Below are 18,332 nucleotides of genomic sequence, written 5' to 3' on the forward strand. Positions count from 1 at the left end.
GGTTGGAGAGGATTTGGGCTGGAAGAGGAGGTGGATAGATGATGAGCAGACAAGGCGCGTAGTGTGGGTGATGTTGATGGATGGATGGATGGATGCAGCTGGTATATGGATTGATGGACGGAGGGGTATGGGTTTTTACTGGAGCGAGATATTTGCTCTTTTCTGGTTTTTGTTTCTCTTTTTATTTCTTGTTCTATCCATCTTTTTTTCTGTGTTGTTGGTGTTGTTGTGGTTGTTGCTGTGTCGTGTTTGTTGTGTTGTGTTGTGTTATAGGGGTTGCTATCGGGTGTTGTTGAGGGGGTTGTTGTTGATGCTGCTGTTTTGTCATTGTTGTTTGGTTGGTCGGGTCTCACTCACTCTCTCACTCATTCACTCACACTCTTTGCTCTGGCGTTGCTGTCGTGTCTCTCTTTTTTCTTGGTTTTCGGTTTTGTCTTTCTTGTCTCTCATTCTGTTTTCTTGGGTTGGTTTCTCGTTTTAGTTTTCAGAGCATATGATGATGGATGGGGGTGGTAAGGTAGTTAGGTAGTCTTTTGTCTTGCTTGTTTGCTACGGAGTATTGGGCTGACCTGACCTGACCTGGCATGGCTCTTCTTGATTGTAGTTAGTTACCTTAGTTAGGTAGGAAGTACAGACTGGACCTCGGGGTGGTGGTGCCGCCCACTCCTCCTGGTCGAGTTTGTGGAGATGTATATAGAGATGGTTTGATTGATTGACTTGTGGTTGGTGGTTTGTTGAGTGTATGGACTTCGGTGGTGGGTGTGGTGTGTTTGGTTGCATCGGCTTCTTACCTTATGTCTTGTTTGTCTCAAGGGAGCTTGGATGGGTTGTTGTGTCTGTTGTGTCTTCTTAGAAGTGGTTCTGGAGGATGAAGCATGTTTATTGTCTCCTGCCCTAGCTAAGGGGCTGCATTAGTAAAAGAAATGGGAGAATCGAAAGCCAAATATTACAAAGAGTGTGAGGCTTTGAGATATATTTATGACAATAGTACTAGAACTCGGCCCATTGTCTGTCTTGCTCGACCCAGTCCGGTGCTCGTCGGGACCGGGAGACGGAGGATGCGGGCCGAAGTGGAGAAGCGAGCCCCTCGACGCCGTTGCGGAGGTTGGGCAGGGGTTCAGTTGTCTGGGCTCTCCGCATCCTCCCGCTCCCGGGCTTGAGGAGAGCTGATAAGGACTGCCGAAGAAGAACGGCCCGACCTGCAACGCGACCCCCAGTTTGGATCTTGTAAAGTCAAAATTGAATAAATTCTGCTATTCTGACTTTGAACTTGACCAACTCAGAGGGCAGACAGCCAAGACGAAACAAGTCCGAAAGTCACTCACTCCCCAACTTTCAACTCTAGCTGATATCCATCCATATAAGATTTCACTCACATACATATATTCAACATCTCACCTCCCTCCCCAAACCCCAAGACACGCACCAAAACGCAATAACACCCACACCACCAGATTAACCCAACCCAATTCAACTAAACTCAACTCCAACTCAAACTCCGACACCACCAGCACCACAGCCCAATGCCCCCTCGCAGCGCCGGCAAACCTCCACCCACGCGAGGGTCCAACAACCCACCTCCACAATCACCAACACCACCACCATCTGAAGCTCCCAGACGAACTCCCTCCCCTCCTCACTGGCCAATCCGTCTGCTTTCGTTTCTGTTCGGCCTCCTGGCCGTCATCTGGGCGCGCGGTAGTCTCAATGTTGACGCATCTGCCTCCTCTTCCCCACCCTCTTCTTCGTCCGCACAAGACAGTAGCAACAGCAGCAAGAGCCAGAGCATACCTCCAGCAGCGGCAGAAGCAGGGATATACTGCTACCAAACCTTCCGCGCGTCAGCCACATCCCCGGTCGAGAGGGATTGGTGTTTTGAGGTGTTACCGGGCGGGGTGTTTGGGCGGGTTGGGCCGGCAGACGAACTCCGAGCTACCGCAGTTGAGAAGGATGTGGTGACCATCCGCAAAGGCCACGTCCTCCCCGGCCTATGGGACGCGCACGGCCATGTGTTGCAGTTCGGCGAGTATTTGCACTCAGCAGACCTGTTTGGCTCCAACTCGATCGGCGAGGTCCGGCGGCGGCTGAGGCGGTATGTAGACGCCCACCCGGACGCTGGGGCGACGAAAGAGAGTTGGGCGAGAGGGGTCGGGTGGGATCAGATGCTTTTACTCGACGGTAAAATGCCGACGGCGGAGATGCTAGAGGAGGATGAGGTACTGAAAGGGAGGTATTGGATGCTGGATCGCGTGGATGTGCATTGTGTGTGGGTTTCGAAGGCCGTGTTGGGGTTGATTCCTGAGGAGAAGTTGAGGGAGGATGTGCCGGGAGGGGAGATTGTGCGGGAGCCTGGGTATGGAGTGTTTTGTGATAATGCGATGGAGTTGGTTATGAGCTTGTGGCCGCGGCCGGGGAAGGACAAGAGGAGGGAGTTTGTCAAGGCGGCGATGAGGGAGTTGAATAAGGTGGGGATTGTGGGAGTGCATGATGCCGGCGTGGTGCCGGAGGATGTGAAAATGTTGGAGGAGTTGGTGGGAGAAGGAGAAGTGACGGTCAGGGTGTATGCCATGCTGGAGTGTCCTGAGCGGAACACCTTCTGCGGCGACGCGGCGCCGTACATCGCCGACACTGAATCCAGTATGCTCACGGTCCGCAGCGTCAAGCTCTTCGGAGACGGCGCGCTGGGTAGCTGGGGCAGCGCCATGCTTGAGCCGTACGCCGACCGGCCCGACACGTCCGGCTCGCTGCTCGTCAACGCGTCGACTCTCTCTTCCCTTGCCCAGCGCTGGTCGGCAGCCGGGTACCAAGTCAACATCCACGCCATCGGCGACCTGGCCAACCAGCTGGCCATCGACGCGCTGGAGTCGGCTTTGCGTAGTCTCTGCCCGGATAACGTCAACGATCTCAAGCCCTGCCAGTCCCGCCACCGCTTCCGCATCGAACACGCCCAAATCATCCACCCTGCCGACCAACTCCGCCTCGCCGCCCTCGGCATCATCCCCAGCATCCAGCCCACCCACGCCACCTCGGACATGTCCTACGCTGTGCTCCGCCTCGGCAAACCCCGCCTCGAATCCTCCGCCTACCGCATGAAATCCCTCCTCCTCAACCACGGCTTGACGCTAGCCCTCGGTTCCGACTTCCCCGTCGAACCGCCCGACCCGTTCCAGGGCATCTACGCCGCCGTGACGCGGCGCAACCCGCACACGGGCAAGGCGCCGCCGGGGTTTGAAGAGGGATGGTACCGAGAGGAGGAAGGGCTGACGCTGGAGCAGGCACTGGAAGGGTTCACGCGCGGCGCGGCATGGGCGGGGTTTATGGAGGACAAGGCGGGGGAGATTGGAGAGGGGAGGTGGGCGGATTGGGTGGTGCTCGAGGAGGAGGTGGGAGGGGTTGGGGAGGAGGGGTGGAGGAGGGTGAGGGTGGTGGAGACGTGGGTGGCGGGGAGGAGGGTTTTTGTACGGGAGGAGGAGGAGGGTAAGGGGAGGGAGGATTTGTAGTTTGGTGGTGGTGGTGATGAGGGTATGGGTTGGGGAGGTGGATAGAGGCGTTGGATTGAGGTGTTCGGTTTATATAGAACACGATGTTTGATGCCGGACTCAACCATAAGCTGGAGTAACATGGGCTTCATGCGCCATGGATTCTTGAGATGGTTTCAGCAACAACTTCAATACCTGTCGGGCGGTTATAGACTATGAGTGTCGAGCAAGCAAATGCAAACCAGAATCCCAAGCCTTCTCGTTCTTTTCCCCGTCCCTTTCCTAACCTCTTATCTCTCCACTCCAGCTCTTAACCATCAATGACACCCTGAAGCGCCCGAATCCTCTTGATCGCCTCCTCCCTCACCTCCCTAACGATCTCGCCGGCCGGGCGAACCTCCTTGACAAGGCCAACGCCGGTTCCACTACATATCGAGTAACAGTCGCAACATGGGTTAGCAACAAGGACTCCTCATGAGTCTCACATCTCCGTTAGAAAGAAAAAGGGAACCTACGCCCAAGTAACCTTCCTCTCCACCTCGCCCTTCTCCTCCGCCTCCTTAAACAGCCGGATGTTCTCCTCCAGCGGCATGCCTGCCAGATGGTCCAGCCAGGACTTTGTGACAAGAGCCCGGCCGTCGTAGACGTCGGGCCAGACGGAGCCGGTGCCTTGGATTTCGTCGAGGACGGGAGTTCTGGAAAAGTTGTGAGTTAACGAGTCTATGTTGAGGGGTTGGAGTTAAAGAGGGCAGGGAAGCGAGACAAACTTGACGGTGGACGGACCGCCGTCGGTGGCGGAGAGGATGAGATCTTTGTGCCAGGAGGGGACGGAGGCTTCGGTGGAAGCGATGAACTGGACGAGTTGGTTAGTATGGGTTTAATCGAAGGAGGAAGGAAAACTTACCCGCGTGCCCATGACGACTCCCTCGGCACCTAGGTAGGGTAAGGGCAGTTAGTGATCGATTGTCAGTCATCCCCATCTTCAACCATCGTATCACCAACACCACACTCCAGCCCAACTAACTACTCCAACATTAAACCACCGAACTTCGCCTCTCCCCAACCCAACATCATCACCACCAACCAAACAAAACAACCCCGGCCAACTCGATCATGTAAATATAACCAAGGAAATAAGGAAATATATACTCACCAAGCGCCAAAGCCGCCGCAATCCCCCGTCCATCTACCACCCCACCCGCCGCCACCACTACCACCTCCCCTTCCTTGCCCACTTCCCTAGCCACCATATCCCCCACCTCCGGCACCAACGTCACGGCCCCCGCGCCTCCGCGGAACTGATGCCCGCCGGCGTCCACGCCCTGCGCAACAATCACATCGGCGCCGGCTTGCACCGCCCTTTTCGCGGCTGCGACCGTGCCGACCTGGCTGATCACGACGAACCCCTCGCTTTTGAGGGCTGCGATCACCTTGGCTAGGGGGGATTGGGACCCCTCCTGAGCAGGGGAGGAAGAGGAAGGTTCGAAGTCAGGATGCGGCGCGAAAAGCCAAACGGCTCTCGGACGGTGGGTTCGCAAGAGAGGTAGCGCGGTGGCGAGGAAGTGGGTTGCGAAGGAGGGGTGGGTGAGGATGAACCCCACGCCGACGGGCAGGTAGGAATCATCACCGGGTGGTGGGTTGAGGATGGAACGGGCGACGGTGAGTTCGTGCTCGAGCGCGGTGAGGTGCGGGGAGGATGGGAGGAAGTTGTAGCCTCCGGGGATTACTCCTTTTTTTTTTTGTAAGTGTGAGTAAGTGTGGCTGGTTTGTTAGAAGGTTGGGAGTTTGAGGGGGGGAGTTTTCGGATTGAAGGTTGGGTTTGAGGGGGTTTTGGTTGAGAGGAGGTTTGGTGGGGAGATGGGTGGTGAAAAGAGAGTGTTGATGAGTAGAGCCAATGAGAGTGAGATGACAGTAGCTAGGGTCGATAAGGTGGGCGAATGAATTGTTCATATGAGAAGAGGTGTGTGTAAGAAAGGAGGGCTGGAGAGACATATACTCGGGCTGAACAAGGAGGTAGTGAATGAGAAATCGACAACGAACAACTGATCGACCAGCTGACTTGCTAACTAGATAGCTCTCCAGATGGCAGGAATGAAGGATACATGCCTGAATGCCTAGGTCGTTGAAAGAAGCAAACCAAGGAAGAACATCAATAAAAGAAAGAGAAAAACTGAAAACTCACCAACTCCCCCAGCCTTGGACACCTCGGCCGCGAGCGTGCCATTCGAGGCGCGCAGCATCGGGGCGCTAAAGATGACGGGAAACTGGGCATGGGGGAACCATTCGGCGAGTTTGCTTTGCGGAGGCATTTTGAGGGATGATGATTTCTTTGGTGTTCTTGTCAGGAAGCGCTTGATTATTTGGAGAAATAGGTTCCAAAGCCACCTTTTTAATCACCTCGGCACGTCCCTCGAAAAAAAAACAGACAAAGGAACAAAACACGAACTGCCGTCCCGCGTCATCCCGGCCGATGTACATACGAGGAGGTAGCGTGCATATGTAATAGAAGGGGTAAGAAAGTGACGCCAACCGTGTGACGTTGGTTGGGTGACTAATACGTGAGGGGCAGTTGGAGTACCACCCCCAGGAACCTAGTTCGAGACTTGCTCTACAAGCACATATCTAGCTAACCCAAACTATATATCTCTCCGAAAGGTTGGTTGGAGCCCGGTTCAACGGATCAAGCAATGGAACGGCACCAACGCCCTTGATTCGACAATGGAGGAGCCATGGAGAGGGAACAGGTTTGAGCATCTCCGGGGATGGTGTGATTTGAGTCATCCCAACACTCACTCACCTTTGTTCTGTGCGTAATTACGAGACTCGGCCGAGTCCATGATACACCCATCTACACAGTATAACATTCCCAAGTTCTTCGAGACAAAAATCCACACACCGTCCCTGACTCAATCGCATTCCAGCGACGTCTGGTAGCCCGGATATGTACAAACTCTTTTCAACTCGTCCGCAACATGCGACGGCCAGTCAAGGCACCAAACCACCAAACCACCAAGCAAGCAAACCTTCCTCCCATCCTACAGGTCACAATCTCCCTCCCTTTCCATTTCCTTCCCTCTCTACTTCCTATACCACATCCTCGTAATCTTGGTATTCCTCATCTTCCTCTGCAGCTGAAAGATTCCATACATCAACGCCTCGCTCGTCGGCGGACATCCCGGCACGTACACATCCACGGGGACAATCCGATCACACCCGCGCACCACCGAGTAGCTGTAGTGATAGTACCCGCCGCCGTTGGCGCACGAGCCCATGCTGACGACCCACCGCGGGTCGGGCATCTGGTCGTACACCTGGCGCAGGGCGGGCGCCATCTTGTTGGTGAGCGTGCCGGCCACGATCATGACGTCGCTCTGGCGGGGCGAGGCGCGGAAGATGATGCCCAGACGGTCTTGGTCGTAGCGCGGGGTGGAGAGGTGCATCATCTCGACGGCGCAGCAGGCCAGGCCGAAGGTCATGGGCCAGAGGGAGGATTGGCGGGCCCAGTTAGCGACGATGTCGAGCGTAGTCCTGTCAATCGCCACCGTGGCATGTCAGTCCCCGTCATCCATCCCCGCCTGAATAGGAGCATGTATGTATGTGTCTGAGTATGGGTGAAGGAGGAGGACGTACAGAGCATACTGCACCAAGCCCTTGGTCCCCTCCTGACTCGGCAGCGGGACCTCCCTGCGCGGGAGGCGGGTGACGCTACCGGCACCGCCGTGGGGTTGGACGCTGGTGGAGGCTTGGTTGGTGTTGGAGGTGGAGAGGGCAGCGGCGGCGCGGAAGGGGACAAGCGTCGTCGTTGGCCGGGCTGGTCATGGGATTGTCAGTCAATCAATCAATCAATCAATCAATCAATCAAACCGAGCTGGAGAGGTTGTCGTCGTGGTTGTCGTCGTCCTGGTGAGGGTGCGAGCTGGAGCCAACCCACCTCGCAAAGCAAGCGACGCGCCTGACCTGGTGGCGGCAGAAATCGCGGGGCGCATCTTTATTTTTTTCCTTCTGATGTTCTGTTCTTGTTCGAGAGGAGCGGAGAGGGTGGTAGGAGCCGAGGAGTTGTGGTGCCTCTCCGCGGGAACTTGGGTGTCCTCTCTGGAGTTGAAGATGGATGCGTTGATATCGGAATGCGGATGGATCTTGGATTCTTGGCCGGAGGAAGAAACACACGGGCCAACTTCCAACTTGTGGTGGGGAGTTTCAAAATGCCCGATCAATTATTGGCCAGTCGGGGGATCGGGAGGACCCACAGAGGGGATGTTACTGTACGGTAACGGTGAGGTACGTAACACTTCATGGACGGGCCGTTGAAGAAGACGTCATGGATGGCGAGTTGCTGAATAAAAAAATTGAGTATCAACACTGCTTCTGGGGAGAAGCCCTGATCCTGGGCATCTTGGATGGGTTGTTGCTGCATCCTGGTATTGATCGTCTTGACAAGAGTACAACACACAATCAACACCGCATCCATCCCTGTCTTGAGTCTTGATGGGATGAACTTAATTCCATAGTATCGAGGCACAATGGCCAACATCTACTCATACTCTCCTCTAACAACCCATCACAACTTAAACGCCCCTCCACTGCTCGGCCCCTTCCCCTCCCCGACCTTCTTCCCATCCAGCCCCACCACTTCTCCCTTCCTATTAATCACCTTGACCCCGCCCTTCTTCAAGCTATTCACCACCTCCTTCCTCTCCTTGGCCTTCTCGCTCTCCTCCTTTCCACCGTTCAGCCCACCGGCCTTGCGGATCCTCTCCTTCTCCCTCCTCCTCCTCCGCGCCTTCTCCTCCCGGCTCATCTCCTCCTTGGCCACCGGCAGGCCCGCCTTGGTCACCACCTCGCCCTTCTCCGCCGTCGCCTTGCTCGGCGCGTACACCTCCTGCGGCGCAATCATGCTCTCTCCGGCCGCCACGCCCTGTGCCGTCGTCGGCTGCGCGTCCTCCATCGCCACCGTCGCCACGTCCGACACCACCGTCAGCGTCGGCGCCGCCGGCTTGGGCTTGTAGTGCCAGCTGCTGAGCGCGTCCAGCTTGGCCGAGATGTCCTTCCACATGCGCACAATCTCCTGCTCGTCACGCTTGAGCTTCTCGTCCGCCTGGCTGACGTACGCGTCCGGGTTGGCCTTCTTGACGTGTTCCTCCTCGTAAATCTCGGCGAGGCTCTGCTTGGCCTTGGTGTCCTCCACGTCCACCAGCCCGCGCCGGGCGCCGTTGGGGTTGCCGAACGCGTCGGGCCGTCGCCGGAGCACCTCGTCGAACTCGTTGGCCAGGATCCGCCGCTTGATGAGCTCCTCGATGGACTCGGACACGGCTTCCGTGATGACGGGCACCGGTTTGCCCACGTGCTCAAACTCGAGGTCTTCTTCGAGCAGCGAGTTGACGGGCCGGTCGGCCGCCTTGGCTTCGCCCGCGAGCGTCCATGCGCGCTTGGCCACGAGCTCGGCTTCGAGGCGCCGGATCTCCTCGGCGATTTTGGCCTGCCGCCGTTCGTGCGCCGACCGCCGCGACTTGGGGTCGCCTGCCGAGACGTCCGAAAGAGCATCCTCCTCATCGGACCGCTCCGACAGGTCCTCAAAGAGGTCGCGCCGGACGTCGTTCTGGGCCCTCTCGATATCGGCGTCGTCGGGGCGGAACGGCTGGGGAGAGTCCTGGCGTTTGGGTTTGTTGCTGGGCTTCTTCTTTTTCTTGGGGGGCGCGAAGAAGTCGTCGTAGTAGATATCGTTGGCGGTCAGGTCGAGGCCCATGTCGGCGATGTCATCGTCCAGGTTGCCGCCCTCTTCGTCGTCGCTCTCCTGATCCAGCTTGTCCATGTCCTCCTTGCTCAGCCCGGCGCCTCCATCGTCGATATCCTCATCCGAGTCGTCCTCGGACTCGTTCTCGTCATCCTTGGACTTCTTCTTGGGCTTCTTGGGCGCGAACGGATCGGCGTGCCAATCGATGGACTCGTCGTCGCTGAGGACGTCGGTGTTGGGGTCTCCGCGGGCGTCTTGATCCTCCCACAACTGGGTCTGCTTGTTGAACTCGTCGATGGAGAAGAAGCCGTCGTTGAGGCCGAAGGGATCCTCGACGTACTCCTCCTCGGGTTCGTCATCGTAGTCGCCATCTTCTTCTCCAGAGGCCTGGAGTTTCTCGTCTTCCTCATCCTCCATCTCCACATCCTCCTCCCCGCCTTCCTCGTCAGCATCCGTGCCTGAAACCTCACCCCCATCTTCCTCATCCTCCTCATCCTCAAACTCTTCAAACTCCTCCCCACTCGCCGACCCTTCCTCTGAGTCTTCAGCCTCCGAACCCTCCACATCCTCGCCATCCACCTTCCCATTCACCCCATTCACCTTTTCATTAACATCCTCATCCCCAACCAACCCATCCCTCTCCAGTTCCTGGAGCAGCTGCTCCCCCTCGGCCAGGGCACTCGAAATGATCTTCCTCGCCTGCTGCCAGATCTGCGCCGTCTCGAACCCGTCAACGTGCACCTTGCGAATCTTCAACGGTGCCGTTTTCGCTCCCGCGTCCCCATCCCTCTTCCGCTTCTTCAATTTTTGTTGTTGTTGCTGCTGTTGCTGCCAATCCGCGACCTGCCCGGCGAGCGCATCCAAGACATCCTTGGCCAGGCGCAGCGAACCCGCGGGAAGGAGCGGGGATGGGCGCAAGAAGGCGTGGCGGTTGGAGGGGGTGGTAGAGTCGAGAAAGACGGCGACGGCAGTGGTGTCGGTCGGGTCTGGGTTGAGGGGCGCCATGGCGGGCGCGTGGGTGAGGGTGTGGGATGTGGATGTTAGTGAGGAGGTGGTGCTGCTTGCGATTGCCATTCTCTTTTATTGTTTGCTGGAGAGGAGGGAGGCAAACGCGGGTTGGGTGTTGATGCAATGCTGCCGCTGCTGCAGGTGGACGGCTAGGTTGAAGGTGTTTGAGGTCGATGGCCAAAAAATTTGGACGGGCAGTATATGGCCCCACCTTGGAGGGTTGGTGGCCAATTGGAGGGGAGGATGGAAGGCGGTGGGTGGGTGTGAGCGGGTGTTATCTTATCAGTGAGGTTCTTGGCCGAGATCTCCAACATTCGCAGACTTCACAACCGACTTCAACAAGATTCTCCATGTCAACGGCCTCATCAATTGGGCTGCCTCGAGATACAGAGTCCATGAAAAATAGGGGGAAAAATTACAAACGGTGCAGTTTTGGGGTAAACATTTGAGTGCCATAGGTACCTCGCTGCAGTCACTGGAAACGTGAAATCCTCGATTCCTGGTCTCTTATCAGAAAACTGCATCAGCAGGCATCAATATACAACATGCCTCACAATCAACAGTTGGCTATGTCTGGCAGCTGTTCCAACCCCCAGCCACCCTCCAAGCCACTGGATATACCATCCCAGCCTCAATCCACCTCAACCACCTATATCGGCTATGTACTATACTCATAGCATGTGCCTACATCCAAGTGCTCCACGTTTGTAGTAATTCCCCTGACACTATCAACCTCCCCATGTCATCAACCCCATCCCATATTTTCCACGCAAAACAATTACCCTCAGGTATTCCAACCACCCCCTTCCCAGCCCTGGGGCTGAGGAGGGTTTTGGACAGTGTTTGGAACTGCCGGGCGATCCGTTCCCAACTCCACAGCATTCGGCATCTGGAGACATGTCCGCAAGGAGGATCCCTACGGTCCAGATGGAGGAGGTAGGAGTCCCCCGGGTTGTAGTGCCGAAGAGCGAAAGAGAGGTGTTTGGGTTTTCGGTCCACTGCTGGGTTGGGTGGGTAGGTGCCCGGTCACGAAGGGGATAGAAATATTCAGGGCAGTGTTGCTCAGAGTAAAGACATAGTCGAAACTTGTCTCAGTTAGGTGGGATGAACACCTCGGACATAGGTAGGATACCTCTCTGACTGAGGCGTGGTGGGATGTGTATAACCATGCCGGGTTGTTCTGCTGTCTCGACCAATATCCAACTCTCGCAACCTCAACAGATATGCCTCTAATGTTTGGAACTGTACCGTCCTCGATTTGAAGAGATGCGCTGTCACTTACCGACTTGAGCCATTCACTCACTTCTCACTTTCGTGACGACTTCCGAGCACGCGATCACTTGCCATGTTCACCACACCCCAACGCCATACCCACCAAGCACCTCTCCTCCATAGTGAACCTAGTATTCATCCCGCTGGACTCTTTCTACTACCAGGCAACGGAAGCGGCCGTTCCCGCATGGCAGCCGACCGAGCTCATGTTCCAGACCATGAAGCTCTCCACCAGATCTCAGCACGCAATTCTCTATTCCGAAGTGCTTGAGCTACTGTTATTGGTGCCCGCGAAAACTCCATTTTTGCAGCTAGTAGATTGGAGATCTCTTCTAGCGTGTAAAAAATTGTGTGTGAAAAAATTTCTGTTCCCAGACTGGGGAAATAGGTATGCAAAAAGAAATTGGTCAAGAGTTGGACGTTGTAAAGTCCAAAGTTCGGGGCCGGGGAGCGGTCAGGTCGGCGCTGAGGTATCCTGTCCGTCCGTTGGTAGTTCCGGACGGCAGCCGGTGCCTAAGTTTCCGTTTCTGGAGGGATGTGAGGCTTGTATTGGCCGGCTTGCTGGCTTTTCGCTCCGTGTTAGCTGTGATGAGGCCGAATGGGAGTGCATATCCCGCGCTGCAGAACAACGGAAACAAAACTGCAATGGAGTAGCATTCTGTATCAATCGATCAAAATCTCACCCAGTGAGTTGTCGCATTTTTTTGCTCTCGAGATAATGCAAGTCCAGGAGTTGTGTGGTGTGAGCCGGGAGCCGTCCCGACACCCGGATTGTGTGTCCTGCATGTCCCGTCTGCAACAAGCAGCGGCAGTGGACGGTCTGCCTTGGAGAGCGCGACCTTTGTTGCAGCAGCTCAGGCACCTCGATAACCGCACAGTGTCACAAGGATGGCCGCCCCCTGTCCAAACATCGTCCAGAATTGAAGCATGTGCCTGGGAGTGGACCCTTCGAGGCCTCGACAGGGGTGACAAGGCGAACCGCCATGGCTTGGCAGACGAACGGGCCTGGTTCGTATATCTTTGCCGGCCTGCCCTTTTTCTTTGATCCTTGACTCGCCTTCGGTTCGAACTCGGTGGAAAGAATTGGCGAGGTTGGCCTCGATCATCGTCCATCCAGTAGGCTCTGGCAAAAAGTGTTTTGTGAGACGTACGACGGCGGCCTTGCTCATCACGCCGTCCCTCATCCGAACAGCAGAAAAGAGACAGCAACAGTTGCCGATCACAGCCAGTCTGGGACGGCTCAGGACACAACAGCTCGACCCACACCTGGTCGCCAGTGTCGTCACTGTGCAGCAGCCGCTCCACGAGGACACTCCGGGAGGAAAAATATCAGCTCAGACAACACCGCACAACCCGACGATGAAGTACGGGGAGCAGTTTGAGCGGGAATCTGTACCACAATGGAGTCTTCGTAAGTCAATTCCTCATCAATATCGATTCATCCAGACCTTATCATGCTGACCTGCGCCGGGAAGATAACATCGACTACAACGCCCTCAAGCACCACATCAAGGTGCACACCACCAAAGACCAGGCCACCGCCGCCATCGCCATTCCCGGCCGCGGCAGCGACGCTCTCAGCAAGTTCGAAGATGATTTCTACGCCGAACTGTGCCGCCAGCATGACCGCGTCCAGCTGTTTGTGTCGAGCAAGGCCGACGAGATAGCCCGGAGGCTGCGTAAGTCCTACCCTTTGTCTTGCAAGACTCCATCCTCTCTGACACCATGTCTCAGAATACCTGTCGTCCCAAATACACCGCCTCATTCTCCGCTGCGCCACCAGCTCCTCGCCCGCTGACCGCATGCCTCTCAAGCGCCGCCAGCGCTTCGCCCGCTACGAGCGCATGGTTCTGCAGTGCGGCCACGACATCAATCTCCTGCGCCGTTTTGTTTCCGCTCAGGTCGTCGCCTTCCGCAAGATCCTGAAAAAGTACCGCAAATGGACCGGCTCCTCCGCCCTCGGCGCACGTTTCCGCGACAACATCCTCTCCAACCCAAAAAGCTTCACCAAGCGCGACTTTTCCCAGTTGCAGGCCCAGCATGATGATTTGTTGCAGACATTACGGTCGGCGTTGCCCTCCAATTTGCCCGTCGGCGGCCAGGGGGTGGTGATGGTGGATGAGGACGGCCAGGACAGGTTTAGCCGCACCCCGAGGTCTAGCGGCCGGTTATCTCGCGCCGTGGGTACTCCCCAGCCTCAACCTCAGCAGCAGCAGCAGCAGCAGCAGCAGGCGGGAGGGTATTGGAACGAGTACGACTACGGCAGCGAGGCGGGAGATCTGGAGCGGGGGATGGACGACTATGCCATCTACATCGACCCGAACGCCGACGACGGGTTCCCGGGCGTCAAAACCCTGGGCGCCATCTTTGTCAACCCCGTCCGCGCTCTGGGGAGGCTTATCAAGGGCACCTCTTCTTCCCGTTCAAACGACAACACCAACAACAACAGCGATGAACACACCGGCCTGCTCTCAGCCAACAACGGGGAAGGACCCAACTCTCCGCACTCCACCCCCTACGGAACCACCACCACCACCCTCAACCGATCCCTCCATGCCAACACCACCGCCCTTCAATCCACAACCGAGCAAAACAACAACCCGTCCCCCCGCCCCGGCAGCACCTCCGGCTCCGGCGGCAGCTCCCACCCCGGCACCCCGACCGCGCTCGGCACCGACACCGACCTCTCCGATTCCGACAGCATCACCCGCGCCGGCGACGGCGACGGCGACGCGGGTTTCGACTCGGACGATCAGCACACTTCCGAAACCCTCACCTTCCTCCACCCCAATTATCCCACATCCTCTTATTACCCCGGATCTCCCCCCGGACCATCTTCATACCCCTACCCCACGGGGTACCCAACCACATCCACCGCAGCAGTATTCGCAGATCACCACCACCACCCCATCGCCCTCTTCCAAGACCGCGTCCTCCACTGGGGCAGCTGGATCTCGTTTTTCCTTGCCTCCGTGCTGTCCGCGATCGCGACCGTGCTTATCACGACGGGCAAGCACAAGAAGCGCGTGGAAGTCGACGCGGGGGTGGTGCTGGGGATCGTCACGGCGCTGGGGCTCGCGTGCGCGGCGGTGTGCATGACGGGCGCGAGGGAGCGGGTGAGGGTTTTGGAGAGGGTGGCTGCCGCGGCGGCGTTTGCCGGGGTGTGTGTTTGGGATGGGGTGTTGTTGGTGTTGGTTATGGGGAATGTGGCGGTTTAGGATCACACACTCTCTTTCTTGCTCTCTGGTTGGGTCGGGTTGGGTTGGTTGGGTGTGGATAGGTATGGATGGAGGAGAGGTGAGGGTTGGTTGTGGTGTGGTGTGTAAACATTGGGGGCGAGGGGATTATTGGTTTGGTTGATATGTACACAAGGATAGATCTGAGAGGGCTGGGTTGACGGGGTTGGGTTTTCTTTTTGTGATCTGTATGATCTGTGAGGGATTGGTGTTGGGAGTATGGCGTTGGTATAATGCTTGGGTCGTTATCCGTACGAGGACAAGAGTCATGATATGATAGTATGGCATGGCAGGGCATGGGCTGGGATTCAGGAAGAACAGGAACATGGCCGAGGAAGGGATATGGCAACAACGGGACTGGCTGTACAGAGTTGGCTGGGTGTTGGATGTAAATAGCTAGGTTCACTGTACATGGTAGTTGATTCTTCACCTCGTACAAAATCCATACCTACATACATACATCTCGACCTGACTTTCCTATCTGGACTTATTGGGTGTGAGCTAGGTATTTGTAGGATACCAAATTATCCAAGTGTTGGAAAATTGCTGGGACGGTTCCCCGTCTGTGTGTGTCTCGTGTCTATATGTCCAGCGATTTAGGATCTGCCAGACAAGATAGAAACGGGACAGAGCCTGAGGTGGCTCGTGATCAAATTCCCTGTCGTATGAGGCAAGAAATCATGTTCCATCCTGAATTATGGGGCTGAAGAGGAGGAGGAAGAGGAGGGCAGGCGCCAAGTTCATCACCAGCCCGCACCATCTCCATTTCTCACCACGCTCATCACAATCTTCCATGTTCTTCATACAAGTAACTAAACATCCGAACAACGCCATGCCCGTGTGCGCGGCCAAAGATAGATAGAGATATACTCTCATACTCCCAACCCCAACCCGCCAATAAAACAAGGCCCCAGTCATCACAAACCCAAACATAATCATAACCACGATCCATCCCATCCCCAGCCCCTTCATGTCATCTTTGCTCACCCCACTCTCTTATCCGTCTCCGCCGACGTCGGCGGCACTTCCCTGCCCAAGTCCGGATTGAGGTAATTCGCGTCCTCGGCGGCCTCGTACTCGGCAATCAAGTCCAGCACAACCTCCTTCGCCTCGTCGAACTCGAGCAAATTGTCGGCGAAGGGCGCCGTCTTTTTGTACCCCTCGAGGAAGGCGTTGCGTTTCCGCATGCCGTCGTATTGGCGGTATATCCTTTTGAAGAGCTAGGGGGCACGGTTAGCATGAAGAGAAATGGTGGAAAAGGCGGGGAAGAAAGGGGGAAAATGTACCGTAGCAATGCTCGTGTGGTTGGCCAACATCAACCCGCTCACGCGATGCGCCATGGGGATGTAAGGGCTCCGCTTGGTCAGGGCGACCTGGATGCTGGCCGGGCCCCAGGGAATAAAAGTGGCCAGCCTCCGCTCGCGGATGCGCAGCAGACTCTTGTGCACGTCGGTGGGGTCCACCTCGCCCTGGATGACGTTGAGGATGGAGATGTAGCAGCTCTTTTTGCCGGGGACGGTGGAGACCATGCGGTTCTTGGGCTGGAGCAGGCGACGCATGACGTCGAGGACGGTGGTTTTGCGGACGGTTTTGGCCTGCTCGACCTGGTCGCCGGTAAACGGGGTGTAGGCGGTCATGAGGAAGTGACATTTCGGGGTGGGGATGAGGGAGGCGAGGATGGACACCAGGTCGTTGTGCATGTAGCCCGGGTAGCGCAGGGTGGTGGTGCTGGCGGACATGACGGTGGAGACGAGCTGGTTGGTCTGCTGGAAGGAGGGTTCCTGCAGGTGCAGGCGGTCGGCGGCGATGTGGGCGAGGGCGCCGTTGTCGAGGACGACGACCGAGTCGGCGTTTTGGGTGAGGCGGCGCATGGTGAGGACGCTGTTGTAGGGGTGGACGACGACGTCGCCCGAGTTGGTGGTGTCGGGGAAGACGGAGTAGGTCTGGATGATCTTTTTGGGGAAGCGGTCGTTGAGGCGCTCGAGGAGGAACGAACCCAGGCCGGAGCCGGTACCGCCGGCGATGGAGTGCAGCAACATGAAGCCCTCGAGGGAGTCGCTACCGTCGGCCTCGCGGTCGATCATCTCCATGATTTCCTCGTGGACGGACTCGCCGGTCTGGTATCCATCGCCCCAGTTGTTGCCAGCGCCGATGCCGGACTTGCCAATGTAGAAGTTTTCGGGGTTGTATATGTTGCGGTAGGGCCCGGTCTGGATGCCGTGGATGACGCGGGGCTCGAGGTCGATGAGGATGGCGCGGGGGATGTAGCGGGTGTCGTCGCTCTGGTAGTAGAAGACGTCTTTGCGGTCACCGCCCTCGGTGGCAAAGTCCTCGAGGTTGCCATCCTGGCTGATGCCGTGTTCCTGGCATAGCTGCTGCCAGAACTGGCTGCCGACTGGGAGGAGTTAGTATTGATGCCGGTCTTTGGGAGGAGAAGCGGAAATATACTGACTGCTGTTGCCGCACTGGCCAGCCTGGATTGTTATGATTTCCCTGGAATATTTTGTTAGTTGAGGCTAGAGGTCATGAAGGAATTGAGACGGGTTCATACCTGGGCATTGTGGCGGCGGCATTGGGGGAATATCAAGGTGGAAGTGAAGTTGGATGCAAACGCGTTGTTGATGGCTTGAGCGCGACTTGACATTGGATGTCAGCCATTGAGGCCCCGCCATGCTCCTGCTGCAGCTGGGCGACCCTGGATTTCAGGTTAGTTACCGTACGGTACAGATTAAGGTATTAGGTGTAACAGAGACATGGACCTGGGACTTGGAATGAACGGAGCTGACATCAAGTTGATGCTCTTCATGTTATTTAATTACATTACTTATTCTTTTAATAAACAAAATCCTCGGCCATTTAGCTGCACATGCACAAGCTGCACAATAAGTACTCGACGTTGGGTAAGTATTGGCTTTGTGTTCCCAGCATTGCGTCTTGAAGTCTTTGCGAGAACCATTTCGGCTCTGCTGGACCTGTGACGTATGATTTCCAGGTTCCCTCTCTTTTCAGCAGTGGTTGGCGCCAAGCTCGACGTTGAAATTGGAGCGTGGGGAATTCCAGGGCATCCACTGCATTTGGACTCCATCAAACCCCCTGTCCGAGGTGCAGACTGCAGAGCCATCTTGGATGTTCAGGGTGCACATTGCGAACCTGGAAGGGAGCCAGTCAGCCTGACCTCAACAACTTTCTTCCTCTCTTTTTTCTTGCTGTCCTCCAAGGTGTGGTGTTGTTACATTTTTCTTCCGTCCAACCCGACACACACACACACAGTTCGGTACACTAAGGCACTGCATTTACATTTACATTAACAGTGCACAATTCCGATCCCGTTCCCCAGATTAACACATCGGTCTTGACGTTGCATTGTGCCGTCATTTCACCTGCTCCATACACTACTCCGTACTCCTGAATCCTGAATCCTCGACATCACGACATCACGACATCCTCGACTCTGTCCTGTCACTCCACAGCCTCTGCCTCCTCCAACAAGATACCTAGACACCCAATTCTCCCATCCAGGCCACCAAATCCTCTATACCCGACCAACGAATTGCCAATCCATCTCCTCGAGACTCCTACCTGCGCAACCCGTGCGGCTGTCCTCCG

General features: G+C 56.4%; 6 protein-coding genes across 6 annotated transcripts; 2 read left to right on the forward strand and 4 right to left on the reverse strand.

Moving 5' to 3' along the window:
• Positions 1–1,523: 1,523 nt before the first annotated feature.
• VTJ04DRAFT_9761 (uncharacterized protein) lies at positions 1,524–3,500 on the forward strand (the record flags this gene model as incomplete). Its single annotated transcript, XM_069368343.1, has 1 exon — positions 1,524–3,500. The coding sequence occupies one exon, from the start codon at positions 1,524–1,526 to the stop codon at positions 3,498–3,500; it is 1,977 nt and encodes a 658-aa protein (XP_069214496.1).
• A 289-nt stretch (positions 3,501–3,789) lies between these two features.
• Positions 3,790–5,788, reverse strand: VTJ04DRAFT_9762 (uncharacterized protein; the record flags this gene model as incomplete). The annotated part of the gene is made up of 6 exons (XM_069368344.1): positions 3,790–3,904; positions 3,995–4,174; positions 4,247–4,332; positions 4,384–4,412; positions 4,633–5,208; positions 5,662–5,788. 6 exons carry the CDS (start codon positions 5,786–5,788, stop codon positions 3,790–3,792), a joined length of 1,113 nt encoding a protein of 370 aa, XP_069214497.1.
• Positions 5,789–6,556: 768 nt separating this feature from the next.
• On the reverse strand, positions 6,557–7,465 carry VTJ04DRAFT_9763 (uncharacterized protein; the record flags this gene model as incomplete). Its single annotated transcript, XM_069368345.1, has 3 exons — positions 6,557–7,007; positions 7,110–7,290; positions 7,411–7,465. 3 exons carry the CDS (start codon positions 7,463–7,465, stop codon positions 6,557–6,559), a joined length of 687 nt encoding a protein of 228 aa, XP_069214498.1.
• Positions 7,466–8,037: 572 nt separating this feature from the next.
• Positions 8,038–10,215, reverse strand: VTJ04DRAFT_9764 (uncharacterized protein; the record flags this gene model as incomplete). The annotated part of the gene is made up of 1 exon (XM_069368346.1): positions 8,038–10,215. The coding sequence occupies one exon, from the start codon at positions 10,213–10,215 to the stop codon at positions 8,038–8,040; it is 2,178 nt and encodes a 725-aa protein (XP_069214499.1).
• Positions 10,216–12,849: 2,634 nt separating this feature from the next.
• Positions 12,850–14,708, forward strand: VTJ04DRAFT_9765 (uncharacterized protein; the record flags this gene model as incomplete). Its single annotated transcript, XM_069368347.1, has 3 exons — positions 12,850–12,901; positions 12,966–13,169; positions 13,225–14,708. 3 exons carry the CDS (start codon positions 12,850–12,852, stop codon positions 14,706–14,708), a joined length of 1,740 nt encoding a protein of 579 aa, XP_069214500.1.
• Positions 14,709–15,709: 1,001 nt separating this feature from the next.
• Positions 15,710–17,285, reverse strand: VTJ04DRAFT_9766 (uncharacterized protein; the record flags this gene model as incomplete). Its single annotated transcript, XM_069368348.1, has 4 exons — positions 15,710–15,946; positions 16,013–17,121; positions 17,179–17,219; positions 17,278–17,285. 4 exons carry the CDS (start codon positions 17,283–17,285, stop codon positions 15,710–15,712), a joined length of 1,395 nt encoding a protein of 464 aa, XP_069214501.1.
• Between the last annotated feature and the right edge of the window lie 1,047 nt (positions 17,286–18,332).

Source organism: Mycothermus thermophilus (genome assembly GCF_041956435.1).
Source record: "Mycothermus thermophilus strain CBS 625.91 unplaced genomic scaffold VTJ04scaffold_7, whole genome shotgun sequence".
Classification (NCBI taxonomy): Eukaryota; Fungi; Ascomycota; class Sordariomycetes; order Sordariales; family Chaetomiaceae; genus Mycothermus; species Mycothermus thermophilus.